The following is a 19,363-nucleotide window of genomic DNA, read 5'->3' on the forward strand; positions in this document are numbered from 1 at the left end:
TTCCCTGGGGCCACCAAAGTAAATTAATTCTGTATGTGTCAGATAGCCTGAATTTTAAGTCAGACTATCCCACACATCCTCCACGTCTGGTGAAAGACACACTCATATGAATCATGCTCTGACACACCTATATGAAGAAAGCTGAACTGCAGATTCATTCTCCTGTCATTTTCAAGTATTTCCAGATTTTGCTGGCTGTGAGTCTATTTGGAGGCATAAAATACTGTTCTTAACCAGAAAATCATGGTCTATCCCTCGAAGGATAGAAACAATGTATTTCTATCACTGGAGATTATTCTATTAAGTACCCGAAAATTGTCATCTATCTTTCTAATTGGCACACTATCATTCAGAATCATTTCTATTTTATTACATCTCTACTCAAATGTGTTTTACCTGGGTATGTATGTGCATACACATATATAAACCTTCTTATGGCCATTCTATGCAGGTGACATTTCTTAGGACTATTCTATGTACTTGACATTTTATTTTTTTCTCCAGCTTTATTCTACTTAACACTAATTGAGATTACTTTAACTCTGTAATCTTATAAGGATGTTTTCAATGATTACATGCTCATCCTTCTAATATCAGAAGTAGATGGTAAAAAGTGGGCTAACAGCAATAGGGGGAGGGCAACTGCATTCATCTGAATGTCCTATACCACACAAACACTGTGGCACTCTCCACTTCCCCAGCCATGTGAATAAGTTATGGCCTGGTTTTACAAACAACAAAACAACTTGGAGTTAATATTCACTAGTCGAAAGTATTTGAACAAGGCATGCTATCTCTGGGCTCAAGTTTTATCATCTGGATTTTGGGAGTGATATCACAGACGGTTGCCATGGGGTTGTAGGAAGACTAAATTCTTCTTTATTTTGGATTATACATTTATGAAAAAGGATACATGTTTCAATGTTGGCCCCAACGATATAGCCAGTTACATCAAAGTTGATCCGAATAAATTTGCCCTGAAAATAAATTAAAAAGAGAAAACTGAAAATAAGTAAGTACATACTGGATACGAACACTAATAAACTAAGAAGACAACAAGTATCCATGAATTAGTTACAATAATGGATCTTATATATTGCCTCAAACAAAAAGAAGAAAACAGGCTGTGATACATTTCAAAAAAGTAGCAACAGAATAGGCTATTTTCCTGGACTATAACATAATAAAATTAGAAATTATTAATAAAAGAAAGTAGTGAGATCCCAGTCATTCAGAAGTTTTTAAAAGCTCTTCTAAATAATCTGAAATATGAGAGATTTTAATAGTTTTAAAGGACCACTCTATCCAGCACTATAATGGTAGATTTAAAAATCTGAATAGTATAAATGATTTCCTAGAAAAATAGAAATCCATTCAAGAAAAAAAAAACCCGAAAACTTAACCCATAAAAATAAAAAATAGTAAAACAGAATTATTTCTTTAAAAATGCTGGATTAGTCTTATGAAACAATTTTACAAATTTCTAAGGAATATTTGATTTCTTTACTATATATAACTGTTTTAGGGAAAGAGGAAAATCGTGATTATTTCATCATTCATTTTATAAAGTTGTCATAACACTGAGTACCCAATCTGATAAAGATATTACAAGGAAAGCAAGCTGGGCGTGCTGACTCACACCTGTAATCCCAGCACTTTGGGAGGCCAAGGCAGGTGGACCTCCTGAGGTCAGGAGTTCAAGACCAGCCCGGCCAATACGGTGAAACCCCGTCTCTACTAAGAATACAAAAAAATTTAGCTGGGCATGGTGGCGCATGCCTGTAATCCCAGCTACTCGGGAGGCAGAGGCCGGAGAGTCACTTGAACCCAGGAGGCGGAGGCTGCAGTGAACTGAGATCGCGCCACTGCACTCCAGCCTGGGTGACAGAGCGAGACTCCATCTCAAAGCAAAATAAAAGCAAATATGGTATGGTTATATCTTACTTATAAAAATATATATAAGGAGAATCGCTTGAACCCGGGAGGCGGAGGTTGCAGTGAGCCGAGATCGCACCACTGCACTCCAGCCTGGCGACGGAGTGAGACTCTGTCTCAAAAAAGAAAAAAAAAGAAACCAGAAAAAAAAATTAAACATGTTAAACATTTTGCAAAACAAACATAATGATCAAGAATGGTTTATTCTAGGACTGCTAAGAAGGACTGACACTAGTAAACATACCAGTATTATTCATCATATATATAAAAGTCAAGGGATTGGAGGGCTTCCTTTGAGGAAACTGACAAGCTGTCTCAAGTTTATTGGGAAATGGAAAAGGACTTAGACTAATCACAACAATTCTGAGAAAGAAGACCAGGGCTGGGGGAATCACACTACTTGATTTCAAAAAGCTATAAATTTACTAGGACAGTGTGGTATTGGTGTAAAGACAGAGATACAGATTAGTGAAACAGAAGACAGTCCAGGAATTGATCATGTATGTAAGTTAATTCATTTCAACAAATGTGTCAAGGTAATTTAATAGGGAAAGGAAGGACAGTCTTTTCAATAAATGGTGCTTGAAAAATATGCAAAATGAAACAAAACAAAATTAAAAGAACCTAGACTTTTACTTTACACTACATATAAAACTTAACTCAAAGCAGATCACATACCTAAATACATGGGCTAAAACTATAAAACTTCTCAAAGCAAACAGGAGAAAATCTTCATGACCTTAAATGAGACAAGGATTTCCTAGACAGAATGCAAAAAGCATGAACCATAAAATAAAAAACTGGTAAAATGGATTTCATCAAAATTTAAAACTTTTATTCTTCAAAAGATACCACAAAGAAAATGAAGAGAAGCCACAAATTGGGAGATAATATTTGGGAAACACATGTGATAAAAGGCTTGTTGCCAGAATATACAAAGAACTCTTATATTTCAATAGTAGGACAAACAACCCAATAAGAAAACGGGGTAAGTGATTTGAATAGACACTTCATCACAAAAGATACGTGAATGGCCAACAAGTATATGAAAAGACGTACACTATCATTAGTTATTAGGGAAATCTAAGTAAAAACAGCCACGATGAGACACCACTATATACCCACTAGAGTGGCTACACATTTTAAGAAAGACTAGCAAAGATACAGAATAACTAGAACTATCAGACAACCCTGGTGAGAAGGCAAAACGGTACAGCCAGTTTGCCGGTTTCTCACGGCGTCAAACACAGATTACTCTATGACCCAGCAATTCCATTCCTGGGCGGGGTTTCACCCACGAGAAAGGAATGCATGCATCCACATGGACTTGTACATGAATGTCCCCAGCCACTTTATTCTTAATAGCCCTAAACTGGAAACAACCCAATGTCCACCAACTGGTGAATGGATGAAGAAATCGTGGTATATTCACAAAATGGAACACTACTGAGCGATGACAAGGAATAAACCAGGGACACACTCAATAACGTGGATGGATCTAAAAAGCATTCTGCTGTGTGAAAGAAACTAGACATAAAGCACTACATACTATATGATTCCATGTACTTGACATGCCAGACGTTACTGAAAACTCTAGGGACAGAAACAGGTCAGTGGTTTCAGGGGCAGGGGCAGAAGGAGGGAACTGACGACACAAAGGCAAAAGAAACCTTTCTGGAGTAAGGGAAACATTCTTCCTCTAGAGCATGGTGCTCACTACACTACGTACACATTTATCTAAACGCACTGAACTGTACACTGAAAAAGGTGAATTTTATTGTATGCCAACATTTCAAAAACAATCAAGGGAGAGATCTTAGGAACTCCTAGATAAATGCCAATTTTAAAAATATAACTCAACATCTGTTTTACACAGATGAGCATGGCCCCTGTGCAAGGATGACATTCGGATCTGTGAAGCATTCTATAACATAATAGTAATAATAATTCAATTCTGTGTATTTACTATAAACATATTAAGTTAAATATGCTTCCCTATTAAAGTGAAAGCCGTTAGATTTACACTCTTCTGCTTATGGTGCCAGGCAGCTTGCCCATCCTTTTACTTACTACTTTAGGGCCCTTCTCACCCTTCCCAAAGTGTTACTTTTTCCAGTGTATTAATATTTACCTTATATTAAAAAAATGAGTAGTCAGTTTGGGATGCTACCTACTAAAGAAGTTCCTCAGCTATATTTTATTGTATGCAAATTACACCTCAATAGTTGATTTTAAAAAAAGAAAAGAGGAATCACTTTCTAAAATGAATAATCCATTGTATTTTTGCTCAATATTATGAGCATTCATTAAGAACTCACCCCATTTTCCTATTAAAAAAAAACCCAAACCAAGCTAGCAAACAAGGTGAAAGGGAATGTGTGTGGGGAGTGTGGGGGAAGAGCCCTGGGAATATACTGACTTCCCGCTTGAGGAGGAACAAACTGTGATCAGCTTGCAGGATTAAGTTCTATCTCAGGTGTGTGTCAAGGAGCTCCTTTAGCACTCCTGGTTCTCTTTCCAAGTGTCCTAACTCTGCCCCACCAAAATGTACCTATTCTATTTCACGTTATCTGACAGCACTGCTTTGCACTAAGAAATACTTGACGAGCTTGATATACTCAGGCACTATGTCGTCATCACAACAGAGGTGCATTCCATGCAGGGCCGGCTCCCAGTGCCACTAAACCACGGAGTGTTCAAGAGGGAGTTGGAGTAAGAAGCAAAGGCATTTTGTGACAAACAGGCTCTTGCTACATCTTACAAAGTCATGAACAAAAAAACCACTGATGCTACATAAGTTATCAAAACAAATGGCAAAAACAATATTACTCTGGACATGAGTCTAACACACGTGACAGTGAAAGTCGACAATGTAATAGAAGATATGAATTTAGGATTTCTTTAGAAGTTAGGATGGTGTTAGTCACCAAACCTGCAATGCCCTCTAGCCTAGATACTGATCTTATGCCATCAAATTTACTGAGGTAATGATTTAAATTCCCCTGGAGACCACAAGGCAAATCCATCATTATGAGGCTGCTTGACTATCAGTGGTGAGCATTTAGTATTTTTCTTCTATAGAGACCTTGTTAATTAAGAGTCGCATAATAAAACTGACAATTTGTTTGGTTAGTTTTGTTTTATGGTGTGGAGAGAAAGCTTTGTTTGGATTTTTGTTTTAATAGGAGAAAAATTTTCCCTTCTTTGAGATAGGCTAAACAAATAAGCACTCTACACAAATAATATAATTATTGGCATGAAGAGATGCTGACCTAATGCTCCCCAAACTTAAGATGAACACTGAGGCTGTGCTTTTTTAACACCTGAAGAACAATGTGGTCTGTGCACTTCCACACATAGCACAGAGGTGCTATGGGAACATAGAGAAAGGAGGAGAGAAGGCTTCACAGAAACAGTGCCAGCCGAGCCTACCAATCTTAGTGTTTACCACATACATTAGCTGCTTCAAGCTAAATGGTATTTCAAAGAGAGGTGCTGTGCTTAAGTTCACTTGAAAAAAACAAACAAAAAAAAGCAAAACAAAAACACTACAAAGAGTAGGAGTCCTTGGCACACTGCAATCTAATTTCAACTTCTAAGTTGTAACATCTACTATGTTGAAGAGATACAACATTCTGGGTTAATAGCTATTCTAGACAGCAACTGTAGGCACCCTTCTCTCTTCTGCCAATAGGCTCTTACTTATTATTGCCTTTGCATTGTCAGAATGCAATAGTTGAATATACAAAATTCTGATAGCTCATATTTTGTTGACGAGAAAGATCTTTTTTGCTCTGTAATTATAAAACATTTTCATCTTTAGATTTGTAAGCATCAATTAGAATGGTCAACCCAATGACTTCTCTCATTTTATATTATCTATTTCCTTCTAACAATTTTCACATACACACCTGCTTTCTGCATTTGTCCACTTATGAAACTTATCCAGGTACATATTGGTACAGAAACATCATACAAGATTAAAGAATACTGTTATTTTAGCAAAGAGATGAAATAACAGTATTCTTTAATCTTATTGCAAAATACTAAGGAAAATCTTCCTACAGAATGACTACCTGGATGCTAATGTCATGTTTCTTTTTTGCCCTTAGAAATATATATAATTCTTGAGTTTGAGAAAATTCTAGGCTATCACCTGGAGACTCAATCTGAGACTCTCTTTATATAACTGATTTCATCATCATCTTTACAGTCTACCATGCTATCTGTCTCTTTGTATTCATCTTCCGGTTCATCCAATGTTTGTGAAATGTTTTTCCGTCAATTTCCTTCTCACTGACATTATGACTAAAAATTGAAAACTTCTGATTTTTCAACTATGTTCACTAAAAGCTAAAAATAACCTACAAAGATGGTTTCTCTAGTTTTCTTTCATACCTACTTGAAAGACAATGCAATATTTGGGGTGATATAATAAATAAATCAAAAGATGATGCAATAGTTATTACTGTAGCATCCTTCTAGGCAATCCCATTATTCTTATTATTTTATTCTTTTTTCAGCATAGTTGAGAATAAATGAGTTAATAATGAATCAATTTCTAAGATGACAAAACAGCAAACTATTTCAAGACACAGAAACAAATAAGATCACTAATACTCCATAATGTATCTTAGATTTATAAAATGCTTCAATGGACCCATATGTAATTACAAGAGAGAATGAACTTCATTCTATTTTAAAAATAAGTATATTTTGTCTTTGTTTTTTGGAAGACCCCTAAGAAAGATTTAAGTTAAAAAGCTATCAATCCTATGAATAGTTAGAACTGTTCAAAAAAGAAACTGAAATTGGGTCCTGATGTTATACTGATGGTTAAAATTCTCCACAAATTTTAAACAGCTGTATTATCTACACAATACCTCATTGAGTTAATAAAAATATTGCTATTTTAAGAGACAGTAGTCAAAAGGCAATGTTATTACTACAAAGCTGTTAAGGACACACGGCCAACGTGACTGCCCGGGCAAATGCGTTCTCAAACTTCTCATTTTAATGCTGCAGAAAGGTTCATCAAAATCATATGGTATCACCTAGTTCTTATTTTAAGAAAACATTTCACTAAAACAAATTCTTTATATCCAGTAATATAAACTTTTAGCTTTCACCAACATGTATGTTTAACTTCTTTATTAAGTATATATATATCAACATGCGGTTTAAGCTTTCAACTCCGAATACTATTTCCTTTTTTTTCTTTACCACCTCAAATAAATTAGAAGTTCGAAATTCATCAAACAAAACTAATTATTTGGGCAATATGATAACATTAATACACAGATAACTTTGAATTCTAGCAACTGTAAAATCTAAACTTAAATGTTATTTACCGTATATTTAGTGAATTTATTTTTCCCTACCTTCACGGGACATTAAAATAGGAAAGGAAGTTAGGTTCAAAGGAGAAATGGGGCTTTGTAGTCATCGCTGCCACCTGAAGCCACCTGCCTCTAGCCATGGTCAACACCACTGTGTTCTTTTGACATCATTGTTGATGGTAACTCCTTTGGCCCACGCAGCTCCTTCGAGCTGTTTGCCGACAAAGTTCCAAAAACAGTGGAAAACTTTCGTGCACTGAGCACTGGAGGAAAAGGATTTGGTTATAAGGGTTCCTGCTTTCACAGAATTATTACAGGGTTTATTTTATCTGCCAGGGTGCTGACTTCACATACCATAATAATGCCAGTCCATCTACCAGGAGAAATTTGATGATGAGAACTTCATCCTGAAGCACACAGGTCCTGGCATCTTGTCCATGGCAAATGCTGGACCGACACAAATGGTTCCTAGTTTTTCACCTGTGTGGCCAAGACTGAGTGGCTGGATGGCAAGCACGAGGTCTTTGGCAAAGTGAAAGAGGGCGTGAATATCATGGAAGCCATGGAGTGCTCTGGGTCCAGGAATGGTGAGACTGGCAAGAAGATCACTACCGCCAACTGCGGACAACTCTAATCAATCTGCTTGTGTTTGATCTTAACCACCAAACCATTCTTTCTGTAGCTCAGGAGAGCATCCCTCCATCCCACTTGCTCACAATATCCTGTAATCTTTGTGGTCTCACTGCAGTTCTTTGGTTTCCTTATTCCCCTCGACATCAAGCTGGATTGTAGTTAAGCTTAGGATTATAAAATAAAAACCAGTAACAAAAGCAAACAAAGGAGAAATGGGAGAAAATTAAGATTTGGGGCCTCTCCTCTCCGGTCCGCGCCTCCAAGATGACAAAGAAAAGAAGGAACAAAGGTCGTGCCGAAAAGGGCCGCAGCCACGTGCAGGCTATTCGCTGCACTAACTGTGCCCAATGCGTGCCCAAGGACAAGGCCATTAAGAAATTCGTCATTCGAAACACAGTGGAGGCCGCAGCAGTCAGGGGCATTCTGAAGCAAGTGTCTTCGATGCCTATGTGCTTCCCAAGCTGTATGTGAAGCTACATTACCGTGTGAGTTGTGCAATTCACAGCAAAGTAGTCAGGAATCAATCTCATGAAGCCTGCAAGGACCGAACACCCCCACCCCGATTTAGACCTGCAGGTGCTGCCCCATGTCTCCCACCAAAGCCCATGTAAGGTGCTGAGTTCTTAAAGACTGAAGACAGACTATTCTCTGGAGAAAAACAAAATGGAAATTATACTTAAAAAAAAAAAAAAAAAAGATTTGGGGCCTCTGAACAGGTGACCTGTAGAGAAATGTTCCAAAATAATTCAGACAAGTGGTCACTTACTTAGATAAATAAGCAAAGTCACCAACATGCAACACTCTATTCCTCATCAGTTCCCTAGCTTGGTGTCCTTTTCACACCTAGGGTCCATAGTGGCACTAGCCATGATAGTGAGTGCCAGTGAAATATCTTTCGGCTAGATGCAAAGGGCCAAGCAAAGAGCAGTGAAAGAAGAGATGCATGGAGAACAATGATGAAGGAGACAGGGCTGCAGGGGCCTGTGGTGTGGAAGGAGGCAAAAGAGAACGGTATTTCTGAAAATATATTTGGTAACCAATAAATCTCGGTTATAAGCCAAAGCACTAACATGTATTCTATTTTAAAAACACTTTAACAGAACAAAAACCTTATGAAGTTGAAAATGATCAACTTTCTAGCTAAATGACACTCATACTCAGATATTTTACGAGACATAGCTAAGCACTTTGACAACCTGACAAAGTGAAATTTCAGAAGCAAAAATGAAAAACTTTACTGAATATCCCCAAGTGATCTAGGACTTAAATTATTCCCCTTCACGTTGGATACCCTGGCAAATCAGGTAAGATGCAGGCCATGGGACCTGACGTCACTTGAGTGTTGGCCACTTGGCCAGATAAGCAAAGGTGACTTTTCTTTCTTCCCTGGGGGCAGGCCGAGGGGACAGAATATCTGTTAAAAGTTAAAAAAGCTTTCTCCTCACATCTATAATAAATACTTTCAGAATTAACATTTTTATTGAAACACACATCTAGACTAAATTGGAAAATACGAGTTTTACTTTTAAGTGGGAACGCTATCTTTTAAACATTATGTGAAGAAATCTGTGCCGAAAATGCCCACTCCATAACTGATTTGCATAAAGGTCAGATTATGGTACTTAGAATATTCAATCGGAACTTCACCAGTAAAAACAAAAGCATGGAAAACCCCCAAAACGTGACAAGTACCTTGTGTATTAATTACAGCTACACATTTTGATGATAACGCTTGTTGTATACCAATCCAGAAACAAGTGAAATTACACTTTGTGTACTGTGAGAGCTCTCAACAGCAAAGACAACTAGAATTCTCTCATATATAATCAAATATAACTTGTTAAGGATTTCACTCAAAATGTGCAATAGGGAAACCTGGGTATTTGATATTTTCATACCCTGAAGAAAATAAAATGAAAATTATCTTAATTAGTTTCAAAAATTTTGTTTGTTCTGAATTGACATCGATTTCTAGAATCTTTTCTGGGGTGATTATAATGTATCTATAGTAATTAAAACCAGATTAGTTATTAGTTAGCAACTTAATTTAAGGGCAATGCAGGTTTGTTTCATATTCTGAACATATTTTCCCCCTTCTTAATTTGGCATCTAAAGTTATTACATGATCTGCAGTATGCATTAAAACACATCAGCACAGATAGGGTGCTATGCATGTGTGTTAGCTATTTGCCCTAAATGAGAAAATCCATTCTAGGAGTAATGAGCTAGCACTTAATCCAAAGGCCAGATGGCTACCTTAAATGCTTTAGCTATCTTAATCTCCAAACCAAACCAGAAGCTTTGTTGTTAGTAAAACGAGTTTTCACATGCACTAAGTGGCCTCATTACTTAGTATAATGGATATTAGAAATCACTAGGGTAACATGAGTGGCATTAAGCCATGGACTGATTAGAAAGAGATATATATTAACTTCAAATAGAGCCTTAAAAAAAAGATAAATACATAAATAAAAACAAAGAAAGATATATATAGACCCTCCCCAATCCGGGGTCAAGGGAACAAGTGTTGAGACTCCAGCAAGTCCAGGAGGCTGTATTGTTGGGGGTGCTCCTAGAGCTTGATACTAAATGGCTGTGTGCAGCCAGTGATCTGGAAGATGCTGGTTGCCTGGTGCAGACCATATTCTGTCACTGATACTGTCACATTTCCCTCAGTAAATCTTTCAGGTAAAGGTTTGGTTAGAGAAATTAAACAGAGCTGGGCTGCATGCAACTTACAAAACTGTTTTCAGCAACTGCCTGCTGATAAATAGATATGAGGGTGCAGAATCCGGACACGCTTTCATTATAACCTGGTCGCTAAACTGTAAGGAGGATGCCTAGAGCCCTTACCTAGCTTTAACTGCTGGAGGACAGTTATCTACCAAGAGGTACATAATAGTTGGAAATTGCCATCCTGGCTTAAGTCAACTTGTAAAAAAAAAAAAAAAAAAAAAAAGAGAGAGAAAGAAAATAAAAGGAAAGAAAAGAAGGATTTGTGGAAATAGAGAAAGTGATTCTAACTAAAACTCTGTGAGGGAAGATGTACCTGCTGATCCAAACAATCATTTTGAAATTGAAGTCCCTGTTTTTAAAGTTTCATTATGAGAGATTCTTTTTACATAAATCTCCTCCATCTGGAATGCATTTTACTTCTCCATAAACAGAGAACTGGACTAACTGTGAACGATTATTTTCTTAAGGGTAATGCTCTCCTAAAGAAAGAATCCCTTTAATGTAAACCATATGCTAGTATCTTTGAAAGAAAAGATATTCTTCAGGAAATTAGTCGTCTATATCAGATCAAAGAAATGGAACCAAATGGATTCTAAAGCTTATGGAGTTTATAGCCTCAAATATTTTCACTGTAAGCATGTAGCTTATAAATATGACTGCATGAAATTTCACTGTATACACAACTCATTTTTTAACATCATATTACTCTTGGTATGACATTGATCTCAACCCAAGGCCTGGCCTGCCCACAGAGCAACTGCCTCCCTCATGTTCTCTACCCATGCTTCTAAAATGGGGGCATGCATATTCTCAGAGGATCTAGCATACGTACTACCTTCCCCGAGCTCAGCAACATCATGACATGCCGTTGAAAACATATTAAAGTTAACACCAATATGAAGGTGTGCTCTACAGGGCTAGGGAACCTTAGTTTTGACCACTGGTATATTCCCAGGGCCTGGAAGAGTGTATGGCACTTTGTAGTGTCTGCCACATTTTCAGTAAATGAATTCCATAAAATCCATAAATATACCTGTGGGGCACTATGCTAGGAACCAAAGATACAAAGTCCCTACTGACAAAGATCTTAGACATTCTACTAGGAAAGATAATAAATACGCAAAGTAATTAGTTACAGCTTGTGATAGGTGCCATGAGGGAAATAAACAGGATACTGTGATAGAGAATAATAGAAGAAATATCCTCAGATATGGTTTTAGAATAACCAGCTAGTTAGGAGAAGAAATGTGGACAGATCTGAAACACCTCCTAGATGTTTAACCAACAGGATTCACTGTTGGCCTGGACGTGGGCCATGAGAAAAAGGCTGATTCCTAGGTATTTTGTCTTTCTAGGTTTTGCTATTGCTTTTATTTTGTTTTAAGTTTAACCAACTGGGTGATTTCATAATACCATTTATTGACGTAAGACATAAAGGAACACATTTTGAAAGGAAAGGAAAAATTTTCATTTGGAATATGTTAAACTTGAAGAATCCATTGACATCCATTTGGAGATATCAATTAAGCTGCACAGTGGCTGGCAAAGAATAGGTGCTTAATAATTAAAAGAACTAAATAACAAATCAAACATCAAAATTACACAGAATTGAATTTAAAAATGAGTCTACAACAGTTTCTTTCAAACCCCAAGAACCAACACCCATAGAGAAATATTAAAGGGGAATTTTAACTGAACATTATTTAATTAATGGACCTAATTATTTTTAATGGAGCTACTGAGATCAACTACTTGTTTTAGTACTGTGTAGGTAACACCTTATGATAACAGTAGATAGCAATAAACTATTACTAAAAAAAATACGTATCAATAAAAGTTGACTTTCTAAGAATTAAAGCCCAAAGTAAACAATTTAAAGATACCTCTGTTTCTTGGTCGAATTGAAAGCTACGTCTAAGAACAATGCCTTAATAAAAAATCTTTTTTCTACTAAAAACAAATCAGCTTTTACTATATTAGAATGCACTTATTATATAGTAGTGCAGGCACTTTGGAAGGTGGTACTTCAGCTGAAATAGCATTTGTTGAACATTTGGATTCAATGGCTGATTCCTGCTTCTTTCCTGTGTGCTGCTTCCAGGTGGCTAGAAAACAATCTAATTCTTCCTACCAGCAGAATGTAAAATAGGTTTCTATCAGACTTGATTGTCAACCTTTGGAATAGGATGTATAAATAACAAGCATTAAATAGACTCATGTATTACTTTGCAAATAAGTTTCAGAAAATAATTACCTTAATTTAGACTACAATTTGAAGAACGATCTAGAGCAGGGTTTCTCGATCTTAGCATAACTGATATTTTGGGCTCAATAATTCTAAGCGGTGGGGACTGTGCCATGCATTGGATGATATTTAGCAGCATCCTTGGCCTCTACCAACTAGATGCCAGTGGCACACCACTACCCAAACTCCCAGTTAAACAAAGAAAGATGTCTCCAGACACCGCCAACGTCCCTTGGGGAACCTCCAATTAAGAACCACTGACCTAGAGTCACTCCAGTTACAGATTAAAACCCTACATACATCAATGATGGAAATCACTGTAAGGATTCATGGTAGCCATGATAGCCAAGACCACCTCAATGATCCCCACCTCTGGTATTCACAGTTCCCTCCCACACAGTATCAGGGTTGGTTTGTATGACCAATAGAAGACAACAGAAGAAGGCATGTGATTTCCAAGGCAGGGTGTGTAACTTCTGTCTTTCTCTTGGATCACTTGCTCTGGGAGAAGCTGGCTGCCATGTCATGGCAACATTCAAGGAGCCGTATGGAGAGGCTGCCTCCAAGGCTAGGAACTGAGGCCTCCAGCCAAGAGCCATGTAGGATAGGGACCTCCCACCAAGAGCTACCTGAGGAAGATTTGAAGGAGATCCTCCCACCTCAGTCAGACCTTCAGATGACTACCGCTGTAGCCAACATCTCAGTGACGACCTCCTAAGAGACCCTGGGCCAGAGTCACCCAGCTAAGCTGCTACTGACTTTCTGACACACAGAAACCATGAGATAATTGATGCCTGAAGCCACCAGGTTTTAGGATCATTTGTTACGTAGCAATTGATAACTAATACAGAATTATATCTGTCCAAACACTAAAATAATGAGTTGAAACACACCCTGGCAGGGGGATAAATCCTTACACTTCGTAACAGAACCACTACATTCTTTACCCAAGGACACAAATGACGGCTTAGTAGCAATTTATCTTTTCCAGGAAAAAGGGGGGCCACTGAGCACCAAAACTGTCTCTCTTGAATTTAGGGTATGGTTTTAGGGCTGGGGGTGGGGGAAACAGAAAAGATTAGTAACTTGATTTCTGTGGTAAGATAAACAATTTTCCACAAAGAAGTCCTTGAAGATCTTGATGGAGATTCACATACCAAAGCTGGCAGCTCACTGTTCCTTCTTTCCTGTGATATAGCCACTAAACACAGGGCATTTCAGTAGGAAAATTTCTGATTTAGTTGTGGCTCAGGCTCAATGGGGATGATCCAGGAGAATGACGGAAAGTCTGAAGGAATGCAGTTTCCTCAGATCGTTTCTAAACCCACGAGTCAAGTCACAGGCATGCCTCCTACTGACACAGGCACATTTGTTATCCCACTTTGCACATAAAAAGCTAAATTAATTACTAAATGAACTTGGATTAAGTGAATCTTCAAATTTCATCTTCCTGGGAATAAACAATATTCCAAGAAAATACATCCCTATTTCTTACATAACTTGGAAAGCGTCTTGCACTGAAACTATCTCTGAAGGTGCTATGGGCTGAAATGCGTCCCTGCACAAATTCCTGTGTTGAAGTCCTAACCCCCAGGACCTCATGATGGAACTGTAATTAGGAAGAGGGTCTTTAAAGAAGTCATTACATTAAAAAAGGGTCATTAGGGTGCACCCTACTTCAATATAATTGGTGTCCTCATAAGAAGAGATTAGGATACAGACACACACAGAGGGAAGGCCATGTGAAGACACAGGGAGAATACAACCATCTATAAGCCAAAGAAAGAGTGCACAGTGAATCAGCAAGAGAACTAACATAACCAACTCCATTTTTGTTTAAGGGGCCTTTACCCATTCCTGCACATGGACAAGGATAATTTTAGAGCACTGAGATAATATGCAAAAACAGCAATCAGGTAGTTTTTAAAACTAACTCTGAGATTAAAGGAGAAGTGTGTGAACAACTATGTTTCGTTAAAGATTTATGAGAGCACTGTGACTTGACTAAGGACAAGGATATTCCCAACCTCCTTGGACCCTTGCCGGTGCCCAGATGTCTGTGGTCGTCAGTTACCTCTTCATCCCAACCCTCTCCCCTTCCCCCTGCCTTAACATAAAAACAGCCTAAAATGTGTTCTGACTTGAGAGGGTCCTCTGGGATGCTAGTCCACCATCTTCTTCGTTTGCTGGCTCTCCAGATAAACCTGCTTTTCCTCCCACCAACTCTCGTCTCTCGTGGGTGGCTTTCAAGTGGCATGCAGCCGAACTCGGGTTCAGTTATGAGAGGCCTCAGAAGAAACCAATCCTGCCAACACCTTGCTTCAGACATCTAGCCTCCAGAATTGTGGAAAAGTACATTTCTGTTGTTTATGCTGCTCCCAGTCTGTAGTACTTTTATATCGCAGCCCTAGTGAACTAATCCAGAGGGCTTTATGGTTGCCCTTGTGTTTGCTGGGTCCTCTGTGATCCTGAATCTGGTCGCTTCCACTAATCATAGCAACCACACCATCGGTAAATTAATGTGCAGACCATGATGTTATCTCAATTTTAAAAAGCGTGTCACAACGACACTAGATCCCCCAAATTATCCATCAATGAACTGTTAGAACTGAGGTCTCTTTTACTCTGGTGTTCTTGACTTTTACCAATACTTCAGAGCAGGGAGAAAAAAAAGGGAAGAATTAATTTGAACAACTTAAGTGGAAATAATTGAACAATGAAGTCCTTCTTCAATCCAACAGTGGAAGGGGTTTCTGAAACTTGATGACCATAATCCAGGGCAAAAGACCTACTGGAGGAATGTCCGTTGTGTTGAATATGGGTTTAGAGATGATTTGCTGTGACAGTGTTGAAGGTGAGCAGCTGGGGTGGAGAGGGGCAGTGTCCCTGAAGTAACAGAGACCTGGCCATCACTTAGGATAACATTCTCAGGTGAACAGGTACAGCTAGTCAAACTGAGGAGGAAAGTAAAGCTTTCAAGTTGAATAGCTAAGGAGAATTTTTAGGCTGGGTGTGGTGGCTCATTCCTGTAATCCCAGTACTTTGGGAGGCTGAGGCTTCCAGCGATCCTCTTGCCTCAGCCTCCCAAAGTACTGGACAACATAGTGAGACCCTAGTCTCTAAAAAAAAAAAATAGTTACTCTTTTAAATTAGCCTGGTGAAGTAGTGTGAGCCTGTAGTCCCGGCTCCTTGGGAGACTGAGGAAGGAGGATGCCTTGAGACCAGGAGTTGGTGGCTGCAGTGAGCTATGACTTTGCCACTGCACTCCAGGCTGGGTGACAGAGCAAGACCCTGTCTCAAAAAAAAAAAAAAAAAAAAAATTAAAGAGAAGTCATAGTAGTGACAAATTATTCCGAAGTCCAAATCCCACAGAAAATAGCAAGGTAGGAAAAGGTCAGTTTACCACATCTAATGCGTTGAACGTTTACTATGCATAGTGCTGGGCTAAGTGCTCAACGTGCACACCATTTAATCTCTACTCCGATTCCACTGACAGGTGTTATTATCATGCCCAATCAAAGATAAATAAGCTCAGAGAGGTTAAATTACATATCCATAAAATAAGACAGAGTTATACATTTCTGTATGATAAAATGATGAAAGTTACTTACACATTACCTCTTTTCTTTTCAAATGTGACTACTAGAAAATTTAAAATTACATGTGAGCTTGTATTATGTCTACAGAACTACATCTATTAGCTTCTTAAAATCCAGGAAGAAAAGTAATTCATTTGCTTAATCACAGTAGACATTTAACTAGAAATCTAAGGAATTAAAAGCTTCTGGTGCTTTGAAACTTACAAAACGAGATGAGTTATCATTTTTCACAGTCTTCGCATTTCCAAATGATTCCAGAATTGGATTTGCTTGCAAAAGCTGCCGTTCAAGTTCCCCCTAAAAGACATTACACACACACACAAATAAAAGCAGATGTACGTTAATCTAATGTCTTTACTCAAGTCATCAGGGGAAAAATTTCTAAAAAAGAAACTGCATCTTTTCCTCAGTTCTTTCATTCTGTCTGCCATCTAGCAACTTTTGTTGGCTTCTTAATCCTGGTTATGATAATGGACTCTACTAAAGGAAAAAATTAGCATCTATAAAGTGATCACAAGGAGAAAAAAAAGTCACGCTGAACAGAGAAGATCAACTTAAGCATGGGGCACGTAAATCAGGCAGAGAATTTTGAAAATAAAACAGATTGGCTTTCATGAAATGAAATTTAGCACGACACTTCAATTAAGAACATATTAATACTTCTGTTTATTTTAACTCTGCCTTATTTGAAAACTTTAAGGCAGTTAATTTAACAGTTACCACTGTATTGATGTAGCACTTTCCAGTTTTCCAAGGAGTTTCATATACTATCTCTATCATATAGACAGGGCAATGTCTTCACCTCCACTTTCAGAGGATGGTAAAGACGTTGATGCTGCTAATTGGCTCAGATTTAAAAGGCTAAGTAGAGAGGATTCGGTAAAATGTCTGCTTTAGTCGGTGTCTTTACTTATATGTAAATTAGGCTATAAAACAGATTTTACAAACAAAAGGTGGAAATATATTAATATGTACTTTAATCATGAAACACAATAGAAAGCTGTATGAGAAAGCATGATGCCATTTCTGGCCATGAAAAGCACCAGAAGTGATGTTGTGTTTCTGGAATGTAATTTCAGAATTATATTTTATGACTTAAATAAATCTGCTTTTTCCAAACATAAATCTTACCCCTATATTTTAAAATACCCACAGTATTTTAGACCTAAAGAAAAACTAAATAAAAGCCGCTAGGAAATGCGATACTCTAAGCAAAAAAGATGAATATAAAGAACCTCACATGAGGCTTTTAAATTAGTGGCATTTGGTATGTGATGCACTCCATCACCATCAAATTCAAAAAAAAGAACAAATATATGTCATCCATACAGTTCTGTCACGCCGCCCTGGTGTGGACTGTCACTCAGCTGAAAGGGTGGGGAAGTGTTCCTCAGGCACATTACACAGGAAGGGGACCTGCTCCGCCTACATCCATTACAGCATGATCTGGACTGTCCGCATGTTCATAGGTCTTAACTACAATCTACAACCGTGTTCAACTGAAGCCAGTCAGGAACCAGTCTTGTTGAGAACCTCAAGCTACATGGATGTCATTACATGGCATCGGTTTATTTTCTTGGCATTAGACAGTTTCCTCCCTGTACAACAAATCTTCTGTTTTCCTCACTTCAAAACCCTTACCAGACTATTTTTCCTGTAAAGTTTTTTTTTGTTTTTTTTTTTTTTTTTGAGACGGAGTCTCACTCTGTCGCCCAGGCTGGAGTGCAGTGGCGCGATCTCAGCTCACTGCAAACTCCGTCTCCTGGGTTCATGCCATTCTCCTGCCTCAGCCTCCCGAGTAGCTGGGACTACAGGCACCCGCCACCATGCCCGGCTAATTTTTTGTATTTTTAGTAGAGACGGGGTTTCACCATGTTAGCCAGGATAGTCTCGTGCTGTAAATTTTTCTAAACCATTACATGCTGCCAAACTGTCTTAAGCATGGTATCCTGAACAACTTTGATGACTGAGAGCCATTGTTAAAAATGCCAGTCAGGGGCCAGGTGCGGTGGCTTACGCCTGTAATCCCAACACTTTGCGAGGCCAAGGCGGGCGGATCATGAGGTCAGGAGATCGAGACCATCCTGGCTAACACAGTGAAACCTGTCTCTACTAAAAATACAGAAAAATTAGCCGGGTATGGTGGCGGGTGCCTGAGGCAGGAGAATCGCTTGAACCGAGGAGGCAGAGGTTGCAACGAGCAGAGATCGCACCACTGCACTCCAGCCTGGGAGAAAGAGCGAGAGACTCGTCTCCAAAAAATAAAAAATTAAAATTAAAAATGTCAGTCATTATTCGGTGATAGACTGCCTTCCTCCACCCCCCCGGGCTCAGCAGTCAGTTCCATCAGCATTCCTATGACCAATATCTTGCAAAGCCCTTGGTATACTCACTTTGCATTAACTGTTTGGGTCTCTAAAAGCCTTTTTTTTTTTTTTTTTAAACCTAATTCAATCTATGTGATGAGAATGTGGAAACCTGGAAAAACACTGGCATTCTAGTAAGTGGGACATTACCTTAATACTAAATATCTACTGCTAGAATTTGGATTCCTTAAAATCACACACCATCCTACCAAATCATAAGAAAAAGACTTTGATAGTCCATCTTTAAAGAGTTTTCCTAACTTGGAGGTAAAACCAGTAATGCATATCTTACTTTAATATTACTTAGATATGGCTAAAAGGATTATTTGAGTCAAATTTTCTATTGGTTCTTTTCTTTTCCTCTGTGTGTGTGTGTGTGTGTGTGTGTGTGTGTGTGTGTATGAGAGAGAGAGAGAGAGAGAGAGAGAGAGAGAGAGAGAGAGAGAGGGAGATGCACTGATTGTATTCTTCTTGTGTTGGCTTCAAGTAACCTGGTTGTATCCCCTGTGC

The 19,363-nt window shown here is 38.3% G+C and overlaps 1 protein-coding gene and 1 pseudogene across 12 annotated transcripts in view; one reads left to right on the plus strand and one right to left on the minus strand.

The window, feature by feature from the left end:
* MYH10 (myosin heavy chain 10) overlaps positions 1-19,363 on the minus strand; it is a 155,520-nt gene that overhangs the window by 77,164 nt on the left and 58,993 nt on the right. For all 12 annotated transcript variants that reach the window (XM_019013302.3, XM_019013298.3, XM_055367463.2 and 9 more), the window contains 2 exons: positions 16,692-16,784; positions 914-977 (listed from right to left, as the gene is read on the minus strand). In XM_019013302.3, the coding sequence (XP_018868847.3) occupies positions 914-977; positions 16,692-16,784 (157 nt within the window). The remainder of the gene's footprint in view (positions 1-913; positions 978-16,691; positions 16,785-19,363) is intronic.
* On the plus strand, positions 8,172-8,518 carry LOC101124460 (small ribosomal subunit protein eS26-like; annotated as a pseudogene).

This window comes from Gorilla gorilla, chromosome 19 (assembly GCF_029281585.2).
Source record: "Gorilla gorilla gorilla isolate KB3781 chromosome 19, NHGRI_mGorGor1-v2.1_pri, whole genome shotgun sequence".
Taxonomy (NCBI): domain Eukaryota; kingdom Metazoa; phylum Chordata; class Mammalia; order Primates; family Hominidae; genus Gorilla; species Gorilla gorilla.